Source organism: Cornus florida, unplaced genomic scaffold (genome assembly GCF_030987335.1).
Source record: "Cornus florida cultivar Cherokee Brave unplaced genomic scaffold, ASM3098733v1 CherokeeBrave_3.0.0_Hap2_Chr07, whole genome shotgun sequence".
In the NCBI taxonomy this organism is placed as follows: domain Eukaryota; kingdom Viridiplantae; phylum Streptophyta; class Magnoliopsida; order Cornales; family Cornaceae; genus Cornus; species Cornus florida.
The window spans coordinates 31470474-31492864 of NW_026775577.1; the positions used below are offsets into that span (position 1 = coordinate 31470474).

Below are 22391 nucleotides of genomic sequence, written 5' to 3' on the forward strand. Positions count from 1 at the left end.
TTGGGTAAAGTACTCCACAGATATGGTAGCCTGAAAAGTGCGTATATTCTATGGCATTGTCATTGCTGGTTTTGCTTTGAATATTTAGATACCCAAATCGTTTAAATGGTGTAGAGGTTTCAAAACATTCATATTTTGACAATTATAATGGTAGTTTAATGATTTTAGTTACAAGTTAACAGTCATTGTATCATAAGATTACAGGTATGTTATATTATTTAATGATTTCATTACTACATTTTATTACGAGTTGCACTGTAAAGTTTTATTTATGAGCAAGTTATATGCAAAAGCCAATATACACCGATTTCACTGCAATGGTCTGGTGCAGAAACTCCTCGACCAAAATGGGACTTTGCTTCATATTTACCCCAAGTCCAAAAATCACAACCAAATTGAAGTCCTTTTGACAGAAATAGTTATGCCAATTTACACACCTCTCAAGAATGAGTTATCTATAACATTGTGAACATTTTGCGAAGACGTCTTTTAAGTTCTTATTTTAGCATCTCTGTGTAGAGTGTAGACCAATCAATTATTTAACAGGCCCAATATGTTAATCTCGGTAATCAAATAGAGAAACTGCACGTATCAGAATGGTTTGTTATTGGAATGACCTTATTGATAAGAGACTAAGACTTCTTATGTAATAAAAATAAAAATTGCCATATGTGAAATGCTATTATTTAGAAATTTAGTAGAAATTGTACTGTAAGACAACTACTGAAGGAAAAAAGGGGGAGAAAAAGAAAAAGAAAAAAAAAAAAAACATGAAAGAATGGAAAATAATGTACAACAATCACATATGTTATAACACAAGCCTGTGAGAACATGAAGCAATCTTGCCTCGAGTTAATCAGGTTCTTTACTGGTTCAGGATGCCAGAATAAACCACTTCAGAGGCGATCAATGGCCAGAATTTATCGCTTTGCTTACAATGCTCTCTGCAGAAAGGTTAAGTTCGTGAACAAGTCAGAATATTACTAAAGATGTTTTGTATGGCTCAAAAATAATAATAAAAATAAAAATGAGTTGATTCTGTTCTTCATAGTTACAGCATTTGAAAAAAATACATCTCATATTTTAGGAAAAGTTCATACTCGAACTTCCAGAACCAATTTTATAAAATATCAGCCTTGTGCAAGGACTCCAATGAGTTCTATAGATAATCTATTTTAATTTTATGAATTAAGGGTCTTCAAATGCCACAGAAAGCATAATAGAACATGGCACATCTGGTGCCTCCTAATATATTCATCAAACCTACTTACGTAATTCACCTCTTAGGGATGTAAAATGCTCAGTCAGAATAGGAACTCAGAGCGGCAACAACTGAACCTGTTGTCTCGAAAGTTGATGTGACATCTGGATAATCTTTCCAGGATGTAGTGACCTTGAGAGATGGATACAACCAACTCTTTACAGAATCCACAAAGGAGTTTGGATCGAAGTTCAGAATGGCTTCCCAATCCACCTGCAAACCTTGCGGGATGCTCCCAGTGAATTCCATATTAGCAGCAAGAAGTAATCCAAGCAAAACTACGAACCCAACGGCAGCAGAACCTCTAGAAAGCGGCATGAAATTGTACCTGAAAATCATATGAACTTTTAACTACACAGACAACCCAAATATATTGTCCAAAAACCAGACCACTTTTGTGCAGTGAAAATCATGTCATACCAGTAATATGTCATCCTTAAGATTGCATCTCTCACATTTTTTAGCACATCGAAATCGGTAGACCCATAAGTTTCACCGCAATAAGCATTGCACAGAGCCTGCATAGTTGAGCACATTTCAATATTAAATGGAGTCCAGTCAATTTAAAATCAGAATAATTATTGCATTATCGAGTCTACCAGCATATCAAGTTCCACGGGGGTAAAAAAAAAAAAAAAAAAACACAGACACACACATAGCAAGTTGCATACCTGAAACAACAGTTAAGGAAGAGATGAGATGCAGATAAGGTTAAATGCTATAACAAGCACGGTGGTCCATTGGTACTTAGATGCCACCCATTAAGGGAGGATGTGGACGAGTCCTGAATCTTGCTCATAGTTGTGAAAAGCATGCTAGGCATGCAGCATACTTTTAGCCTTTAAGGTCAAGGATGGATAAAGGTTAAACATGTAAAGTTAGTGCGGCATTTGATCTGTGATGGCAGCTAACTTGGGGATATTACTAGCTAATACTGGAGAAAAGGCATCAAGGAAGGAAATATTGCATGTTTCATGAAAATTTTAGTGCCAAACAAATGACTTCTAGGTCTAAGAAATATTCTAAAACCCCAATTTATCTTATTTTGTTTCAGGTACTACGTAATGAACTAGAGTTGACAGATCAAGCTTAACTAGTCCTTGGTGCCACACAGTGTTGAGCATATCTGCTTTCCCCTATGGATGAAGTGCAGAAAAGTGCATTATTGGAACTGGGTTGGAAAATTTTTAAAACAATATTGTTACATCCCACTTCCACCTAAGAAGGTTCTGCCACACCCGTGACATAATTTCAGTGGTTTTCGTTATAACCAAATACAAGGGAAAGGTCATTATCTTTACTGTAAAAGATCATTTTATCAACAATGGAGACACTAATAAGCATTCCTGTGGTTATGCATAAGCCTTCCAACTAAAAGATTGCATAAAAAACCTCAGGTTGTTGATTGAGAAACCTCCGCCTAAAGGTGCTTTAACAAAAGAGCTTAACTAATTGGTCATCAATTGCTAAGAGCCTTTGGTTACTCTAGAAGCCTTAATCAAAAGCCACTTTTTGATGTATAGCTCAGGGTGGTATAGTAAACTGTTCAGTTTAGAGAGACATCTTTCCTCTCAAAAACTAATACAAATTATCATGAATAGAGTCATCCGTCGTTGGCACAGCTAATAGGAATTATCATGATGAACGCTGCATCAAAAAAGAATGTCTGCCCAAGAATCGATCCAATCCTGATTGAGGAAAATTACTCTCATAGGGTGGCTACGCAGCTTGGCTTCGATCAAGGCGTCCCAACTATGTCACTGAGAAATAGTGATTCCGTTCTGTCTTGTTTTCTTTTTAACATTCTGGGGATGATTCACCCAACCCTAATATCATTTATGAGGAGCTGGAAGATGAAGCCTCTTCCTTAGACAAAGATATCTATGCCGCCACTCTCCCAACAAGAAAAACTCTTTCAAGTGTGTGTGTGTGTGTGTGTGTTTGGCCAGTTCAGTTGAGGGACAAAAGGGTGACGCTTTCTGTCAGTTGCTTAACAGTTTTAGACGATGCAAGAAAAAACCCAGATGGTGCGAATGCATGGTTTATATTTACATCCCATTAATGAAGCTAAATTGACATCGTGTCGATTTCAAGAGCATAAAATATTAAAATATCTTGAAGCCAAGATTGTGAAATTGGGATCCTAGGCTTGATGAAGGGTCTTCAAGAAGGATTGCAATATTGGATTTAAAATCATAAGATTCTAAAATATGAAAGAGATAATTCCTGATAATATTTGTGCATCTTAAATTTTTTAAAAAGATACCATGAACAAGCCTGAAACTAATTAAAATATAAATGTATAGAAAAAGTAAGACAAATATATGGAGCACTTTAACAAATATATGTAGTACTTGAGATTTAAAAAAGTTTTTTGATAATTTTTTTTTTTTATGAATGATCACATATCATATCAGACATTGCATAAAAATATCCAATTGCAAAAGAAAAAAAAATATTTTCAGAGATGCAGCCCAGCAGGTCATGAAAACATCCATTTTGTAAATAAAAGAAAGATTGGTCTGACCTCTGAAGCAAATTAGTGAGTGCAAATCAAAGCCAATGGAGTGAAGCAGTATTTCTAAAACAAAGTTGTTTTCTCTACTACATATCATAGAAAATTAAACCACCAAAACAAATTACTTTATTTTTTTAAAAAAGGGAAGAAACTAAGTCGAATTCAAGCTAGTCAGAATACTCAGAAAAAGGAACAGAATGCCCTTCTAAAGGAGTTCAATAGTCAATAGTCTAAGCAAACAAGAAGGGTCCTTGCACACTGAAAAAAAAAAAACATTTTGGTATTATTATCTTACCTAGGACATTTAAGTTTCACAATATTACTCGAATCTTAATCCTAATCACAAAACATTATGAACCGTGAGTAGAATCAAAGCCAATTGGGGGTCCCCGCAAGGAGTCTTCCCTCATGCAATTTTTTGTCAGACCCAAAGCAATTCAGTGCTTTCTTATCTTAAGCTTGTAATATCTTAGAATCTGAGTTGAGTTTCTAACAAACATAGTAGAAGCAATAGTATGGCAGAGCCCAGGGAAAAAGATAATTTACTTGGCAGTTTGAATTCAGATTTACGGAAAAAAAAAATTAAAAAATAACAACTGAATATTGAAATCGCAATAGTCACATACTTCCCAGGCCATTGCCATTTCTGCATCAAAATCTTCCCATCTTGAAGGTGTACAAGGTGTTCGAATTGCAAAGTCAAAACCATGTTCCCCCCTGGAAAAATCACACGACAATTCCAAATAAATAAACAGTATAGACAATGAATAGAATGGAATGACAAAAAGGAACTAATAATTAAAGTTGTAATTACATTTTCAGCATGGTGATCCTCGTTCCTTCAAGACGCCTCCTGAAATGCACAATAAATCAAATTATGGGTCATGTCAAGAAAATTCAGATGCCAAAGATTATGTTCATCAATGAAATTCAATATACTATATGCAATGAACAGGACTTCAAACTATTTAGACATGTTTACCCCTCAAATGCTATACTATTGCACCAAGTGGCCAACCAGAAGTCCTCATTGACAACTCTGTAAAGATCATAGCACGATTCTGCATTCATAATCTGCATATATTATTCAACCATGAGCTATTATAGATAAAAATATTATGGAACAGCGGAAGACTGAATGACGGCATCTCAGCAGGAAAAGAAAAAACAGAAAAAAAAAGAATCTACAAGTCTTTTGGTGAATAAATATTCATGAATATGAACAATAGACGATACCAAAAACCAGAGTGGAAAACAGGATAAATAAATTGAAAGGCTGACATGGAGGCTTGAAGCCCGCTTCTTATACAAAGAAATGATAAACATAAGAGTCTTCAACTTTACAATATTGAGTTATACTTTCTCCAATATTTTTCCAATCCTTCCAGAGAAAAATAATATAATGGGCCTTACTTCTACACTTGCCAACTTAATCCTCTATACAAAAGACAATCTTTATAAGAACTCTAGGCATCACCTGATAAGCATGAAGAAGATTGAAACAAAATATTGAAAACTCACTGGTTCACTGGACAATATAGAAGCATTCCACTACATAAGGGCATCACTCCTGTTTCTTCATGGAGTTCCCATTTCTAGAATAATAGTTTTAATCTAACAACAATATGACTCACATCTTGTAATTTCCCATCTTCAGACAGATCAATGATATTGTCTCCCTTGTTGTAGACATACATCTTTTCCTTCATGACAGCCTTGGCAACATTCAGTGTCCTGCAGCACTGGCAAATTAATGAGCATTTTCTTGAAGGTTTGGCTTTGGAGATAAATGAAGAGACTGCTTATACCTTTGAAAATTTGGAAAGTACCGAACAACTTTTGCTTGCCCAAGAATAAGCGGCGTATGAGATCCAAATCCAGAATTGAACTCCTCACTGGTTTCAGAGAAGCCCACATTGACATGAACAAAACAGAAGCTAAATTTCAGACTCTAATTTGGAAATGTTAGAGATGAAAATAAAATTCAGAAAACAAATGATACTACTCTGCAGAATCAAGAAAGATTAGAGCAAAAGGTGGTCAACCTTTTCTCAACAAAATCAAAGCCAAAAATAATTAAAGATAATGTTTGAGATCATTTGCTTGTTGTTCTCTAACAAGCAAATGCTATAAAGATTCAGCCTAACTGGAAGTTAACTCACCTTTCAAACAAGCACATACGTAACCCATTTTATAGGCAACCAAATAAAAGTTCAAATTGTCCAAACTATAACATATCATGTTACGAAAGATGCAGGTACATGTTATATGTGATGCATAATGATCATGAGCATGCATGCACATCCCAAAAAATAACATATATATTATATCATATTTTTCTTTTACGAACGTGATTCAAATCATTAGTTTGATTTTTTGCTAAACAAGGGCTTAAAATTACAAAAACTGAACTTTGTGTCCTGAATTCTATGCTTAGAAATATTACTCCACAACCAACTCGATCTCGTTAGGACAGAAAACTGCAAACCCTAATAACCAGTGCAGAGTTGCCAAAAGATGACCCAGGTCACCAACCTGTCACCTTGGGTACCAATAACAAAATGATAGAATTTATTTACTTAAAAAAATTCCAAATTTTTGGTAAAAATAATAAATTTTAAAAAAGCAAATATGTTGATGTTAGGTTTTAGCCACCAAGCCTGGAAAATATTCAAACCAACCTCATGCAAACCATTGTTAGCTCTAGGTGATATGGGAAGGATATGATTTAAGTCTTAAAGCAAAAACTTGGTGCAAAACAATGCCAAAGATTAGGTTTCTTGAGTTAGTCCCCTTCAAGCACCCTATGTAGGAGGTTAGTTTTTCGGAGGATTGGTGGTGTGGTGATCTCTCTCTTGCTTGTTCTTTTCCGAGATTGTTTCGGATTGATGTGGATAGACATGCCTCGGTTGCTGACTGTTATCGGCTTGATAGCGGGAGGACGACTTGGGATGTTCGTTTCGCAAATCTGTTCAGGATTGGGAACTGGGTCAAGTGTACAGTTTCCTGGAGCTCTTGTACTGACAGGAGATGCGGGATGTAGGAAGGGATGCTTTGGTTTGGATCCCTTCTTGCCGGGGGACTTTTTGTGTGAGATCTTTTTTCGGTTGTCTTTCAGGTTCAGTTGGGAGGTTTCCGTGGAATGCAGTTTGGAGATCCAAAGTGCCACTTAAAGTGGCCTTTTTTACGTGGACGGTGGTGTTGGGTAAGATTTTGACGCTTGACAATTTGAGGAGAAAGCTCATCATTGTGAACTGGTGCTACATGTGCAACCATAACGGTGAGTCAGTGGATCACCTTCTTTTGCACTGCCCAGTGGCCATGGATTGTTGGTCCCTTGTGTTGGGCCTGTTCGGAGTTCAGTGGTTCATGCCTAGGTCTACGAGAGAGTTGATTGAGGCTTGGAGTGGGGCGGTTGTTGGAAACCAAGTTAGAGGGTATTGGAGGATGGTGCCTTTGTGTTTATGGTGGTGCTTGTGGAGGGAGGGCAACAACAGAGCTTTCTAAGGAAAGGAGGCCTCGACTGCTGTTCTCAAGCACTTTGTTATTTCCAGTCTCGTCTTTTGGGGCTCGGGTAGATGTTGTGGATCCCCCGAGGAGTTAATTGATTTTGTGTCTTCTTTGGCGCCTTAGGGCGTTATTGTATTTGGGACGCGTTCCCCTTTTGAATGTTTGTAGGAGGGACATAAACTAAGCAATGCAGATAAAAATGTAATTGCTGTATTCAATATTATTGGATTTCTTTAGCATTAAAAACGATGGAGAAAACAAAAACATGTGGACACAAAAAATTCTGGGAAAGGACACAACATAAGAAGTTTCAGCAATATATGTAAACATATTTTTTTATGCATACAAAATATTTATGGAACAGGCGTGATTGATTTATTAAAATCTCAATACTAAATACAACATATCTCAGGAAGATAGATCTCAACAAATGTCATATATAATATTTTTTAAGCTATACTATTACGTTTACCTTATTATATCCCTTCTCTTATAACTACATTATTTTCTATATTGAATTGTATTTTTTTACATGTTTCAATTGTTTTAACCATGTGTAAGATATTAATTTTTCCTCAAAAAATTGAGCCAAGCACGCAACATTTCTACAAGTATGACAAATGTTTAACCGACACAGCAGCACCATGTTGAACACAAACATGGCTGGCTCCTCCTAAGAAGCATTTGTGCTTTCCTAGTATTGGGCACTTTATTATTATTATTATTATTATTATTATTATTATTATTATTATTATTTTCCCTTCTTTCGCTATAAGAGATTAGAATTTTAAGTAGAAAAGTAACTCAAGAAAAATTTGAGAAATTTAATTGGAATAAAAATATTTCATGTCTTAATTTATGAAGTTTCATTTTGAAAATTTGAGAAATGAAATATTGCATTAAGCCTTAAGGACAGTTAGAATAGTGACAACATCACAAAGAAATATATGGAGAAAACGCAAAACCAAAATGTTGTTCTAATAACAGAATCTTGTACAAATCCCTAATAGCCAAGCAAGTAGTACACTGTTAGTGAAACTAAACTATAGCTTAAAAGAATATATATTAAGAGAGTAATAGTTTAGCATTTAATATAATTATACACATTAGATATTTGTAGAGCTTCATCTTCCTTGTTAGAGGATTGTGAAGATAGAAATTTTGACAAATTAACAAAACTTAAATCTTATATATAAATATATATACAAGAACAAGTTTCTATGTATTGCCATGCCACAATCAAATTTCACAAGGATTTTCTACTTCCGTGTATCATGTGTCACGTCATGACCAAGTAGACCTTTGCCCACGCATGACAGGCTGACACGAAAACAAGTACCATTCAATTGTGTATTAAAGCAAAATTATTACCTTAACTTGTTAATCCACACAACTGGGTCACAAGGCTCAGATATCTGTCTCCATTTGACAGCAAATGAATAAACATCATGCCATGACATCATAGAACGGCCCGATGATCTATCTTCGGTGACACCATATGAAGTTGATGTTTCTGAGGAATTGCTAGTACTACAACCAGCACCGCCTCTATTCTGGCTGGGGATACTGATCTTTTCCTTTCTTCGGGTCCTCTTGCCATATTTTGTTGTGTTTTTATTAGAATATTTCCATTCTATTTGTAAAGAACGCCAAGCCTTTGAGACCTTTTGTGCAATTTGGATAGCAGCTAATCCCGCCATACGATGCTGGTACATGTCAGAGTTCATATATGATCAACAGATTCAACAGTCCAACTAAAATAGCAGAAAATGTAATGGGAATTACTAGGAAAAAAATAATGAAAAACTTTGACGCTTTTATTGTTAGACTGAATTAGTATGATCTTATATTATGAAGAAAAACGAAGAGCGAAATATAAAGGATTCTAAAATTAAATAACAACTTCGCTCTAAATATAATGTGTTGAATGCATAAGGCTGCAAATCAGCTGAGTCCAAACAAAGTAACTGGCTGCTCAAGCTCAGCCCTGGTGCTCTGTAAAATGACACATGTTCAAAGTCAAGCTCGAATTAAACCAAGGACTAAGTACGAATACGGATCATCTAAAACAAGGTAGCTAGAAATGGAGTAAGAGTTCGCAACCACTGTATCTTCAATCCTTTTCTCATTCTAATTCTAACTCCACCATCCTTTCCATTTTCCCCCTTGTTCTGTTATTTTCTCTTTTAAACTTTGCCAGTGTCCTTGAATGTGATTTTCTCTTATCAGTTAGAACAATTTCGAAATGACTCTTAATAGCGTTTGTTGACTTCAGCGATTGCTGTGTGACACCGTCCACAATTAAATTACCTCTTTAGACTAAGCTTTTTCTTTTTAAAACATTTCCAGTGTCCTTGAACATGAGTGAAATTTTGGAATGAGTCATAATAATGCTCGTTAACTTCAGGAATTGTTGTGTCCACAATTAAACCATCTCCTTAGAGTGGGTCTGGAAAAACAAATAAGGTGCAAAAATATAGCTCCTTTTCTTGTTCAATTGCCAAAAACTTCTCTCATCCACCTAACTCCATTGATCACAGGACATTAATCTTGACCACATATTATAACTTGACATTTATGGTCTAGTAATGGTTTCAATATTCTATCAAGCATGAACAAAACAAGGATATATGTGGTACGGTCACTACGGCCAACATCCATGGCACAGAAACCCCAAAGGCTACATCAGTTTTTATTATTATTATTATATGTGTGTGTGTGTTGTGTGTGTGTATTTAAACAATGACCACCTCTATTAATAAGTGAAAGAATACAAGTGATAAATATGAAAAATGCATTGATGGAGGATTCGTAATATCAATCCCATAAAACTGATGATCCGTATCTGTATTCATAAAATACGAGTAACATTTTAATGTTATATAGTATGATACCAAGTTCATTGTGATCCTGTAGCAATTCTAAGTCAAGGTTACCTAATGTAGTTTCCAAAAATTTTGATAACTTTTTCCAATTAACAATGTTAACAACCATCTACTCTAAAAGCAAGCTATTAGAGAGAGTTTAACTTCAATATTTATATCCTCTAACACGCCTCCTCACGAGTGGTGTTCTTTTGGTCCAACACGTGTTTTCAATTTTAATTATCAAGGTGAGAGTGAGGTTTGAACTTGATATTTTTGGCTCTGCTACCATGTTAACAACCATCTACTTTAAAAGCTTAAGCTGTTAGAAAGGGCATAACTTAAACATTTAAATCCTTCTACACGCCCCCCTCATGTGTAAGGCTGTAAACGAAACACACTTTGGGGTCTTCGGGCATGGCTCATCAACTTCAGAGGACTGCTCAAGCTAGGCTCGAGCTCAATCAAGATTTCACTAGCCAAGATTGAGCTCAACTTGGCATTGTTTGAACGGGCTCGAGCTCGGCTCAGTCAAGCTCATTTTCCTGTTTATGTCTACGTGTTTATTTGTGTGTTTTTGTCTGTTTATATATTTATATATATATATGCTAATTTGGAAAAAATCGTTGTTAATCTCAATCCATTAGCAATCACACCAAACTTCAGGTTTCAAAATCCATGCAAATATGAGAGATTATATAGATGAGAAAAGAGGGGAGATAAAGAGAACTAATTTGCTCGCACAGTTGCACTTGCGAAAGAGCTTTGGCTGCGATTGTGATGAATTGGGAAAACCTGGAATCAACGTTTTCTTGGAGTTCTCCAGCTGCGATCGTGACGAATCAGGAAGCTTGGAATCATCGTTTTCTTGGACTTCTCCAACAACTAGGATTTGTGCGAGGAATCATCAATTTCTTGGACTTCTGCAGCAGCTAGGATTTGTGTGAGGAGTGAGAGCTCTCTTGCGGCTAGGGTTTGTGTGAGTGAGAAAAAGAAGGAATAAGGGAAAGCCATAAGAGTCTACTGTCTTACAAATGATAATGGGGATGTGGGCTTGGGGACTGGGCTCTTGTATGGATAAAATAATATGAAATGAGTGGGTTGGATTGAATTGGGCTTGGACTTTTTTATGGGTTACATGAAATTAAATGGCTCACAACTCACAAGCCTACTTAACCTATATATATATATATATATTAACAAGCTTTAAACGAGCCGTTTGTCATGCCTGTTTTTGAACATGTTCACGAACAAACAAGCCGATCAGGGGTTTGTTTGAGCTTGGCTCGTTTATTAATCGAGCTTGAAAATTCATTTTGAGTTCGGTTCTTTTACGAAACAAATGAACACAAACCTAACCCTTGTCGAGCCGAGCCCAAGCCGTTCGTCAAGCACTCGGTTCATTTACAGCCCTACTCACACGTGTTTCAATTTTTAATCGGGTGACAATGAAATTTGAACAAGGGACCAACCTTGCTCTAATATTGTTAACATGGTATTAGAGCTCGGTAGGTCTTATGTTCAAACCTCACCGTCACCTTGATTTAGAAGTGAAAACACGTGTTGGACCAAAAGAAGGCCACATGTGAGGGGTGTGTTGAAGGATTTAAATATTTAATTTACACCCACTCTAACAACTTAAGCTATTGGAGTAGATGGCTATTAACAAACAACAAAGTGATAAAGGGGAAGAGAAGATGTTGAACTCTAAATAATATCCATAAAACAAATACACAAAAGTGAACCTAAGGATTCAATCACTGAACATTCTCCAATTTGAAGAACCTGTTGCCATCACTGTTGACGGATCTTAGATTACCATTACCTTAAAAGAAAAAAGACATTTTTATGTATTTGGCCATTTCAGAAGGAAATGAGAGAGAGAGGCAAAACAAACAAATGAAATATAGATAAGAACAGGATGTGAGAGTACAACAGGCATCCCCTTGTTGCTGTGTTATCTGGGGTCACTTTTGGAATGACAATGAGTTATATAATCACTTGTTGATTCAAGAGGATTCCCGTCTGTAAGAAAATGACAATTTTAAAAAGGGAATGAATAATGAAAATGATGTGCTGAAATAGCAGTTGCCATGACATAATATAGAGGAGATGTTCACAACGATTAATGCAAATTTGCCAATACAGTTTCTAGAAGTTGTAAAATCTCCTTCGAAGGGGAACAAGCATAAACCATACAACTGAATAGTCTCTGCGGGGTTAATATGAGAAGAACCGACGGACTTTCCAATTAAACAAATGGAGAAAGAAATGAAAATAAAATACTGCCTATCCTTGATTTTTCTACAGTTTCATCTCCATAAATTCAATAAAGTAAATCCTAAATAAATCCTGATCATATAGAATATGTCATTAATATTTGTGTAAGCAATATTATTGATTTAATTGATGGGGTCCCATATTCTAGTTATTATCCCAAAATGGGATACTTAAGAATCACCAGTTTGTAAATCAAACCCAATCCACTTCCTGTAGGATGACATTTAATAAGGAACTTTTAGAATATTTAAAATAAATGAATTTTTTTGGGCAAGAACAGTAATTTTCAGGAAAACAAGATGTTTCAATGAGTGTCCAAAGAAGAAACCAAAAATGGATTAGAAGATATGAAAGAAAAAGAAAGAAAGGGAACACAAAAGAGCCCACATCCATAAACTAAAATAGAGAGATTTGCTTATTTTCAAAAGAGTTCTTAATATCACGCACCTGACGCCTATTAGGCAAGAAGCCAGGGCAATTATACTGGATCTTCTTGCCAATATAATCTGCAGCCTGTAAAAGAGCACTTTTCTGTTTTGTGATGGCAAAATCATGCTTTCTCAGCTTACCCTTTTTCAGAGAATCACGCAGGGGAGGTTGCCTGTAAACCTTTTCACATACATTTTTGGGGTGTAATCTTTTACACCAATACTCCTGAAAAGAAAAAGAAAAAAATTAAAGTAAAAAACAGAAAGAACATATAATCAACAATTTTTTAGAAAATGGGGCTCACTGCAGAACACACTTCCTAAGATAAGCATTTCGCATTATTGTAAAATCTTTCATGTGTATATCATATGGTACATCAATAACATAAATGTTCACATAACCACACATCAAACTAATGGAGAACCAAAATATGCGGCTCTACTCAGACAATGGGTGATACAGTAACTAAATTGTCATTCTCAGCTCCCATCCATAACTTAAAGGGCAGCCACAATACCTCTGAACTTCGAGCTAGAAAGTAATTTTTTTTTTTTTTTTCAAGAATTCATAGATTTAGCAAAGTTGCTAACAAATGAAATTTATTGTGAAAGAAAATTAACTTATGACAGGTTACATATCAATTTTCACACTAAATAGGCAGCCTTCCTCCTTTCCTTATACTCACTTGATCAATTACTCCTCACTGGTGCAGTTAATAGTTTCCTCTGGCCATGACCAGATCATCCAAGTCAAACTTCTCATCTAGACCTCTACCAGTGTCAACTCTAGCTTATCACGATTGCACTCATTTTTCATTCAATCTCAACATCCTTTTTTTGTGAATATGTTATTATGGATGAGAAATCCTTCTATTATCGAAAAGTTGTACCATAAAACATGGCTGGAAGCACAACCATCTTAAAAAGTTCTTTGACATGTTAGGTACTTATTTTTATAAGTACATAATGGGTACTTGTTAATGAAACAAACTTCAGAAATTGCTCATCCACTTAATGCCTTTCTGCTCTCACTGAAATCAATTGACCAGCAAGCAACCTTTAACCATCAAGACAATCTCTCATTAGCCAAATTTGAAGCTGGCACACTAAAAGAGTAAATGTTACTTCTGCTCTAAAATTGAGGCATCTAGTTGTAGAAAGATAAAGACAATAATAATAAAAAAATTAATAATTAAATAACTAAAAACAAAAAAAACGGAGAAGTATAATTTTTCCATACCCACCTTAAATAGCGGATCTACATCTCCATCAATATCGAACCAACAGAATTCACTGCTGATCTTTGAAGCAGTGTATAAAGCAATTTCTTTCTGCAAGAGAAGTTCATGAAAGTAAGAAAAACAACACTAAAATTTCCCATTTATTATAGTTCAAAAAGAATCTACAATTACATAAAAGTAATGAATCTCGTTATATAGTGCTCGCATATGCATGTAAATATGAACTAGGAAGCTGGTTTTTCTGTAGTGCTCACATATGCATGTATATAACTCAACATATATACATTTGCATGATTGAGTACTTACAAAAAACTAATGTGGAAATTTTGCCAACACGAATGGCAAGGGATGAGCAACTAGATCAAGATGAAGACACAAGGAGTCTGCAAAACATGACAAAAAACCTGGGTTTGGGATCCCAGCATTGCCTGGTTTCATGGTCAATTTCTCACCACAGCTGCTCTTATCCAATCCAGGTGGTGGCATTGCTAACTTCTTATGTTGTAAGCAAATATATATATTTAAGTATATACTTTCAACAACATAAATTTTAGTGGTTCATCTGAAACATAAATCTGATCTGAACTAATACTGATATTTCTTATTCAACAAAAGAACAAAACACCTACGTAACAAGCTTTGACAGGCTTGTTCAGAATCAGAAAAGGACTATGTGTACTGTTCTAAGCTCCAATCATCCATTGATTACAGGAAATTTGAATAGACAAAAGCATAAATTTGTGGGGTGAACATCTCTTCAACTGCACAACAAGTTTGTATTTGAAATGTGTAATGGTTATGAAGACAATACATTTATCTGGACAAGTCTACCAAAACAGAGATTAGGATGGCATCTACTTTGGGGAAAGGAAAAAGAAGAAAATTTTCAAGTTCATATGATTACAGTTCTGATAAAAACCAACCAAAAGCATACAAATTAATTCGCAATTTTGATTTTGTTCTCTCGCTTTTCAAATAATAAAATAATTTAAAAACCAATTGGATCTCCATTTAATCTCTCTACTTTTCCAGTACTTAACCAAATATATATATATTATATATATAGCATCCTCGAGAAACATGAAAAGGCAAAATTAGCAAATAAGGGGAGCTCTTGTGGTGTGTTGGCAAGAAACCAAGATTGCCTCGATGTCAGATTTGATTGTTAGAAGCCTTTGGGGTGGGAGATTTGTGGAGTGGAGGGCCTTGGATGCTATTGGCTCTTCGGGAGGCATCCTTGTTATGTGGGATAAAAGATAGGTTTCTAAGATGGATTCTTGGGCAGGTAGGTTTTCAGTGTTGTGCGTTTTTTCTTTGGGGGAAGATTTCCATTGGCTCTTTTCGGGTGTTTATGGCCCTACGGAGGATTATGTACGACATCTGTTCTGGGAAGAGCTCGGATTTGTTAGAAGCAGATGGCCTTTGCCTTGCTGTGTTGGAGGGGATTTCAATGTCGTGCGCTATCCCTTTGAGAGCTTGATGGGGGGTAGGTGGACCTCGGATATGGAGCTTTTTTCAGGGTTTATTGATGACTTTCATTTGATTGATTAGCCCTCGGAGGGTGCATCCTTTACTTGGTGTAGTGGCAGATCTTCTCCTACTCTTTCCCGCTTGGACAGATTCCTTGTTTCTGGAGATTGGGAGGAGAAATTTTCTGATGTGACTCATGCAGTTTTGGCTCGACCTACCTCTGATCATGTTCTGTTGGTTTTGGACTGTGGTGGGTTGCGGAGTAGAATATCCCCTTTCAGATTTGGGAACATGTGGCTTCGTGCAGAGGGCTTTATTGACAGGGTTCAGTCATGGTGGGAGGGATATGGGGTGGTTGGCACTCCAAGTCATGCCCTTGCGGGTAAGTTGCGCCTTTTGAAGGAAGACATTAAAACATGGAATAAAGAGGTGTTTGCCAAAGTTCCTGCTTTTAGATTGAGGAGAGTCTTGGATGGGGTTATTTCAGACTCTCAAAATGCCTTTGTGGGAGGCCATCAGATTTTGGATTCAGCCCTTATCGCTAGCAAATGTGTGGATTCCAGATTGTGTGGTGGGGTTCCTGGTGTCCTTTGTAAATTGGACATTGAGAAGGCTTATGATCATGTGAGTTGGAGTTTTCTTATCTATCTGTTGGAAAGGATGGGGTTTGGTGAGAGATGGAGGCGATGGATTTAGTTTTGCATTTCCAGTCCTCACTTCACTGTGCTTGTGAATGGATCTCCAACGGGATTTTTTTCCAGTTCGAGGAGCTTATGGCAAGGGGATCTGCTCTCTCCTTTTCTTTTCCTTTGTTTTTTTGATAAGTAACTCCTTTTCTTTTCCTTATTGTGATGGAGGCCCTTAGTAGACTGTTGAGGAGGGCTGTGGACTTGGGTTTTCTGGGAGGCTTTACAGTGGGGAGGGATGCAGCTAGTCAGTTGGAGATTTCTAACTTGATGTTTGTTTATGACACTTTGGTGTTTTGTGACACGGATGTGTAGTTGAGATATTTGAGATGTGTTCTGGTTTGGTTCCAAATTGTCTCCGGTTTGATAGTGAACGTGGGAAAGAGCGTTTTGATGTCTGTTGGGGAAGTTCCTGAGATCGCAATTTTAGCAGGGGGTCTTGGGCGTAGCATTGGTTCGTTTCCTATATCCTATTTGGGTTTACCCCTTGGGTCGTCCTCGAGAAGGGTGGGAAGCTGGGACCCTGTGGTGGAGAGGTTCAAGAGGAGGTTGGTGGGATGGAAAAAACAAAATCTTTCTAAGGGAGGAAGGGTCACCTCATTGAAGAGTACACTTTCAAGTCTTCCTACTTACTTCCTTTCGTTGTTCCATATTCCTCACTCCGTGGCTGAGAGAATTGAGAGGCTGCAGCGGAATTTTCTTTGGAGGGGATTGGGGGAGGAGTTCAAGTTCCATCTGGTTCTTTGGGAGAAGGTTTGTTGTAAGATTCGTGTCGGAGGCTTGGGTATTACAAGATTGGTGCCTTTCAATAAGGCTCTCCTCAGGAAGTGGCTTTGGAGATTTGGGGTGGAGAGACATAGGCTTTGGAGGAGGGTGATTGCGAGTAGATTTGAGGAGGGGAGAGGAGGTTGGAGCTCCCTTGAGGTGCGTACTCCAGGTGGAGTTAGTGTTTGGAAATTCATTCGGAAAAGATGGGATGTTTTTTCGAAACGCACCAAATTTCGGCTCAGGGATGGTAGAAGGATCAGTTTCTGGGAGGATGTTTGGTGTGGTGACCGCTCGCTTGCTCTCTCTTTCCCTCGGCTTTTCAAGACTGCCACGGATAGGCAAGCCATGGTGGTCGCCTTGATAGCGGAAGATCGTCTTGGGATGTTCGTTTCAGGAGGCACTTTCAAAATTGGGAGATCGAGGTAGCCGTTGGTCTTTTGGATTTACTTTATCGCCAGGAGATCATGAGTGGAGATTCTGATGAATGGTTGTGGGTCCCTACTTCTTAGGGTCACTTTGATGTTCAGTCCTTCTATAGATGTTTCATGGAGGGATTCGGGCGTGGAAGGCTGTTTGGCGCTCCAAAGCCCCCTTAAAGGTGGCTTTCTTTGCTTGGACATCTGTTTTGGAGAAGATTTTGACTCAGGATAATTTGAGGATAAGGAATCAGGTTGTGGTCAATTGTTGCTACATGTGTCATAGAGATGAGGAGACGGTGGATCACCTTCTCTTGCATTGCACCATGGCTAGGGAGTGCTGGGATTTGATGCTTGGTTTGTTTGGTGTTCAGTGGGTTATACCAAGGTCCTCTAGAGGGTTGATTGAGGCTTGGAGAGGTCACATAATGGGGGCCCAAGTCTGGGATGTTTGGAGGGTTACGCCATTGTGTGTCTGGTGGTGTCTTTGGCTCGAAAGAAGCAATATATCATTTGAAGGAAAGGAGACTCCTATCTTCATGCTTAAGTTCTCTATTATTTCTACTCTTTTTTGTTGGGTTATGGGGAGAAATTATAGATATTTAGAGGAGATTGTAGATTTTGTGTACTCCTTGAAAGTTTAGGGGTCTTTTTGGCCTTGTGTAGTTCCCTTGGGACACGCTACCCTTTTGAGTGCTTTTTATAAATTTTACTTATCGGGAAAAAAAAAGGCTTCAGATTATACCCCCATTATCATTAGAAAAAGGCTACAACCACAAAGAATTTAAAGTAAAAAACACAATATAATACGACTATATGTCAGTTATGTGTCAGTTTCTAGACAATCCATATTAAACATGAACCATCAGAAAGGCTACAAGTTAGTAATATTTTGGCAATAATGCTAAATTAGTAATGGAACCATTAAGAGTTTGAAGAATTGACCAAAATGAAGGATCTAAGTTTCATCCAAAAGTAATCAATCTTTAAGAGTGCAAAGATAGAAACTTGGGGTAAAAAATCATACTCCTGATATCGAAATAGTGATGCCTACTGTTGCTTGTTTCTAATAGGTTATAATATTAAAAAAAACCAAACCTGATAGAAAGCCAGACATTGAAACACAAATTTTTCCATTGAATCTAGTTCCAAATCCAATGCAGCGTCATAATCCTTCACCTTTAGAATAAGATCAAATTTTAGTAAATCATAGTGACACTGCAAAAGGAACAGATATGACACCCAGCAATTTAACATGGAATAGAGAGTAAAATAATTCAAAGTACCGCTTCTCTATATTCTCCAATAGCATGATGGCATGAAGCCCGTAAATATAGACTCTCAATGTTTGCACTTTCAAGCCTCAACCCATTTGATAACTCCTTGATGGCATTCCTGCAACAGTCAATTACTCAATTCAGCTAATTTACCAGGGGGAAGAACAATTTCAACATTGCTAGGGACAGTTTCTAACCAAAAATGAAATCAAGTACACAGTAAAAGTAGAAGCATAAAATTCTAGATATATCAAGAACTCTGCAGGTTCTCTGACCTTATTTGAGATGTTCAAAACTGGCACTAATATGAATGAATGGCTGGTATTAGACCATTCTGATATATGATGAAGTACAGTGAGGAACTAGGTTGGGGAGTAAGATTGTGGAGGGAAGGGGTTTGGGCTGTTTTAGTGGTTTAATACGGTTTGAATTTAAGTAACACAACATTGAATTTCAGAGAACTTACCCCTAAAACCAAAAAAAAAAAAAAAAAAAGGAAAAAAACCCTTGAATGGCAGAGAAGCAAAAGAAGAGGTTAGAGAGAGAGAGCGAGCAAGCGAGAGGGAAACATTTAGGCAGCTACACCATAAATATCAACACTCCGAAGCTGAACTTCTCCCTCTAAACATTAACTAGTAGATACAAAGGGGAAGTAAATAGGTAGAGTGATAAGCTGACCCTACAGGGTTGGGTTGGGTAATGCCCTAATTGGGTAAGTGCAGGTTCAGTTGGTTTATAAGAGGGAGGGGAGACGGAAGAAAGAGATAGATATAAATATATATAGAGCTATTTGATTTAGAAGGAACTAGCATCGCCATGCCACACAGTGATATTGAGAGTACTAAAATAAACTCATTTTCTATACAAATTATGCATTTATCCTTCCCTGTTTGATAAGCCTGGGGCTTCCTCCCCTTCATTGTTTTAGCTCCATCCATCATTCTCTCCCACTTCCCCACATTCTGGTGTCTTCTCAGGGGTTGCAGGGATTGTTTTGGGGTTAGGGATGAGACCTATGTAAAACTCTGACATCAGTAGGGGACAGGGAAGGTTGGCGGTCTATTCTATAAGGAGGATGTCACTATGGGAAGCTGGACAACCCCCCAGACACAAACAGACAACCAGTGGTTGCCATCCTTTTTAGCAGGCCAACGATGCCCAATACCATTAAGCAAATTAAATTCAGGTACAATATAAATCTTTACCAAAAAAAAAAAAATTGATTATAATTGCTATGTATAATTAATATAAATAGATATATCTTTTTCTATATTTAGCACAACCCCAAGTCCCATTTGGTTATTGAACCCTACAAATAAATATCAAGGACAATATATAATGTAATTATTGAAGAGCAAAATTTATAAAAATAAAAATAAATAAATAAATAAAAAGAAGAAGTTGGCTGGCTATCTTTTCATATTTAATAAATGGCATTGTTCTTATCGATCACTACTAATGGCAATAATGAAAAGAAAAGGTGGAAGAGTTACACTTATCAAAAAAAAAAATGGTGGAAGAGTTACATGAATATCAGTTTCTTTTTTTATATTAAGTAATGGCATTATCACCACTACCAATTGCTGCTAAGGGAAAGAATGGAAACAGTATTGCCATTACTCAATAGCATTGTTGTTATTATCAATTAATATTAGTGACATGAGTGAGAAGAATGAAGTGAAACCATAAGACATAAGGGGCACTGCAATGCATCATACAAGGTATAGGGCCAAAATGGTATTTAAATATTGTAGTACATGATGGGTATTGTAGACGTTGTAAGGTTAAAAATGAAATGAAATCATTAACTGAATAAGTAGAGCCATTATAAATATTATTAATTTCATAAAGGACAATAATGAAAATAAAACATTATAGGTACTGAGAAACAAGATAAAGGGGAAAAAATGAAATGAATATTGGACAACTAAAGTTGTGGCATGAAATAAAAGGGTGAAGATAATATAAAAAACTTAGACGGGATATTAAGGATTATGGGCGAACCTAAGGCGTAAGATTGGAACAAAATGATTATTTAAATTAGTAATGGAATTGTTGTTATCCAAATATTTTCAAGGCTACAGTCAAAGAGAGAATAGTTACTATTTGATAAATTAGGATAAAAACATTAGTAAGGTGGAGACGGAATAAGCATAGAATAATCAATATCAATATATGAGGCAAAAATGAAAAGAAATTGAAAGACTTCTTTTTTTTTTTTGGTTGGGTAATACTCAAACACACCCACAAATGTCCACTATAGGATTCAAACTCCTTACCTCCCCTTTGAGGGAGGATAAATTATACTAGCTGGGCTCCAGTGGTAGAAATGTAAAGAATTACATACAGAAAGAAAGCACAATTCTCTTTTTATTATAATAATGAATTACGTTACAAAAACAATAATAAACTTAATTTAACATCCCCCACCCCCCCCCCCCCAAAAAAAAAAAAGAGGAGAGAGAGAGAAGAAGAGAGACAGGGGGGGGGGGGGAAGAAAAAATAAAATAATATCCAGAACATGAAATGTGAAGGAGAAAAAGAAACATATAACTTCGAAGACCTTTGATTTTGAACAGGAACAGGTCAAGGGTAGCGTTCCACTAATAGAACATCAAATCAATAAAAGGAGCAACAGTTACCTAAGTAAAACAAAGTGCTCAATACTTTGCCGATACCAACTTCAGGTAACATTAGCCTAAATCCCCCAAGGGTTTCAAAATATTTATTGAAATTTTATAAAATGACCTTGTTCATATGTATTTTTGTTTTCTTTTTCTTCTTTTAATTTATTGAGTTGTAATCATATAATATTTGTCTCAACAAAAGCCTATGATCCCAATATTAAAAGGCTGACAAGAAGCATAAAAGGTAATTATACTGAGGTAATTTGAAGACCTTTTACCAATTGTCTTGATTAGAATATGTCAGAGCTAACCCCAAGGGTTGGCTCAAGTAGGTAAGTCACAAGGCCCTGGTGCCTCATGAAGCATCAGGTCTAAGGTTTGACTCCTATTAGGTGTAAACAATTCCTTGAGGGGGTGAGTGTGTGAGCATCAACTAGGAAAACAAAAATGTCAGAGCTCTTTGCAATATCTCCCCCGATTAGGTTGCAATCTCAATTGATGATCAATATTATAGTGTTTTTACTACGGGACAGGCAAAAATACGACCAGTATGCACGTTATTTGGAAACACCAAGAAGAAGGAACCACCAGCCATTAGCTTGTGGTTGAGAGTTCGATTTTCCCACATGGTTCTTGTGGATGCTTTCCATGTGGCAGCTTTATTTAAGAAATGAAAAATAAATCTTACAACAGCTTGCTTTTAAATCTATTTGATTTTGGTCACTCTAACTAGAGGCAGCTGCGAGCATTGTATAAATATATTGAACAAGAATAGCGCCAATATCATTCCATCTATATGAGGGTTGAGCAATTAGCCACCAGACGCATGTGATTGAAGTCCATCCTACACCCCCTCAAAATCTTGGGCACTCTAGTCCACTCCATGCAGTCTAAATCAGTGAATAAAACAGCAGGATTGGCTGCTACCATCAATGGCTTTCCGCTTATGCTTATGCTTCATTTTATAACATAAAAGGACCCAAAATATATGCATGGACCTAATCACACCCCATTGCTGACTAGAATCTAACTAAAAACATCACAA

General features: G+C 36.7%; 1 protein-coding gene across 2 annotated transcripts in view; it reads right to left on the reverse strand.

The window, feature by feature from the left end:
• Positions 1 to 650: 650 nt before the first annotated feature.
• The window catches only part of LOC132266956 (suppressor of RPS4-RLD 1), a 50372-nt gene continuing 28631 nt past the window's right edge, over positions 651 to 22391 (reverse strand). The window contains exons 12-24 of one of the 2 annotated variants that reach the window (XM_059767990.1): positions 18729 to 18837; positions 18541 to 18621; positions 14106 to 14192; positions 12881 to 13087; positions 8661 to 8995; positions 5588 to 5674; positions 5414 to 5513; positions 4762 to 4853; positions 4594 to 4632; positions 4406 to 4496; positions 1682 to 1779; positions 1339 to 1589; positions 651 to 944 (exon numbers count right to left, since the gene is read on the reverse strand). In XM_059767990.1, the coding sequence (XP_059623973.1) occupies positions 907 to 944; positions 1339 to 1589; positions 1682 to 1779; positions 4406 to 4496; positions 4594 to 4632; positions 4762 to 4853; positions 5414 to 5513; positions 5588 to 5674; positions 8661 to 8995; positions 12881 to 13087; positions 14106 to 14192; positions 18541 to 18621; positions 18729 to 18837 (1615 nt within the window). In that variant the 3' untranslated portion in view covers positions 651 to 906. Of the gene's footprint in view, positions 945 to 1280; positions 1590 to 1681; positions 1780 to 4405; positions 4497 to 4593; positions 4633 to 4761; positions 4854 to 5413; positions 5514 to 5587; positions 5675 to 8660; positions 8996 to 12880; positions 13088 to 14105; positions 14193 to 18540; positions 18622 to 18728; positions 18838 to 22391 lie in introns of both variants that reach the window. The other variant, XM_059767989.1, reaches the window with a different exon arrangement.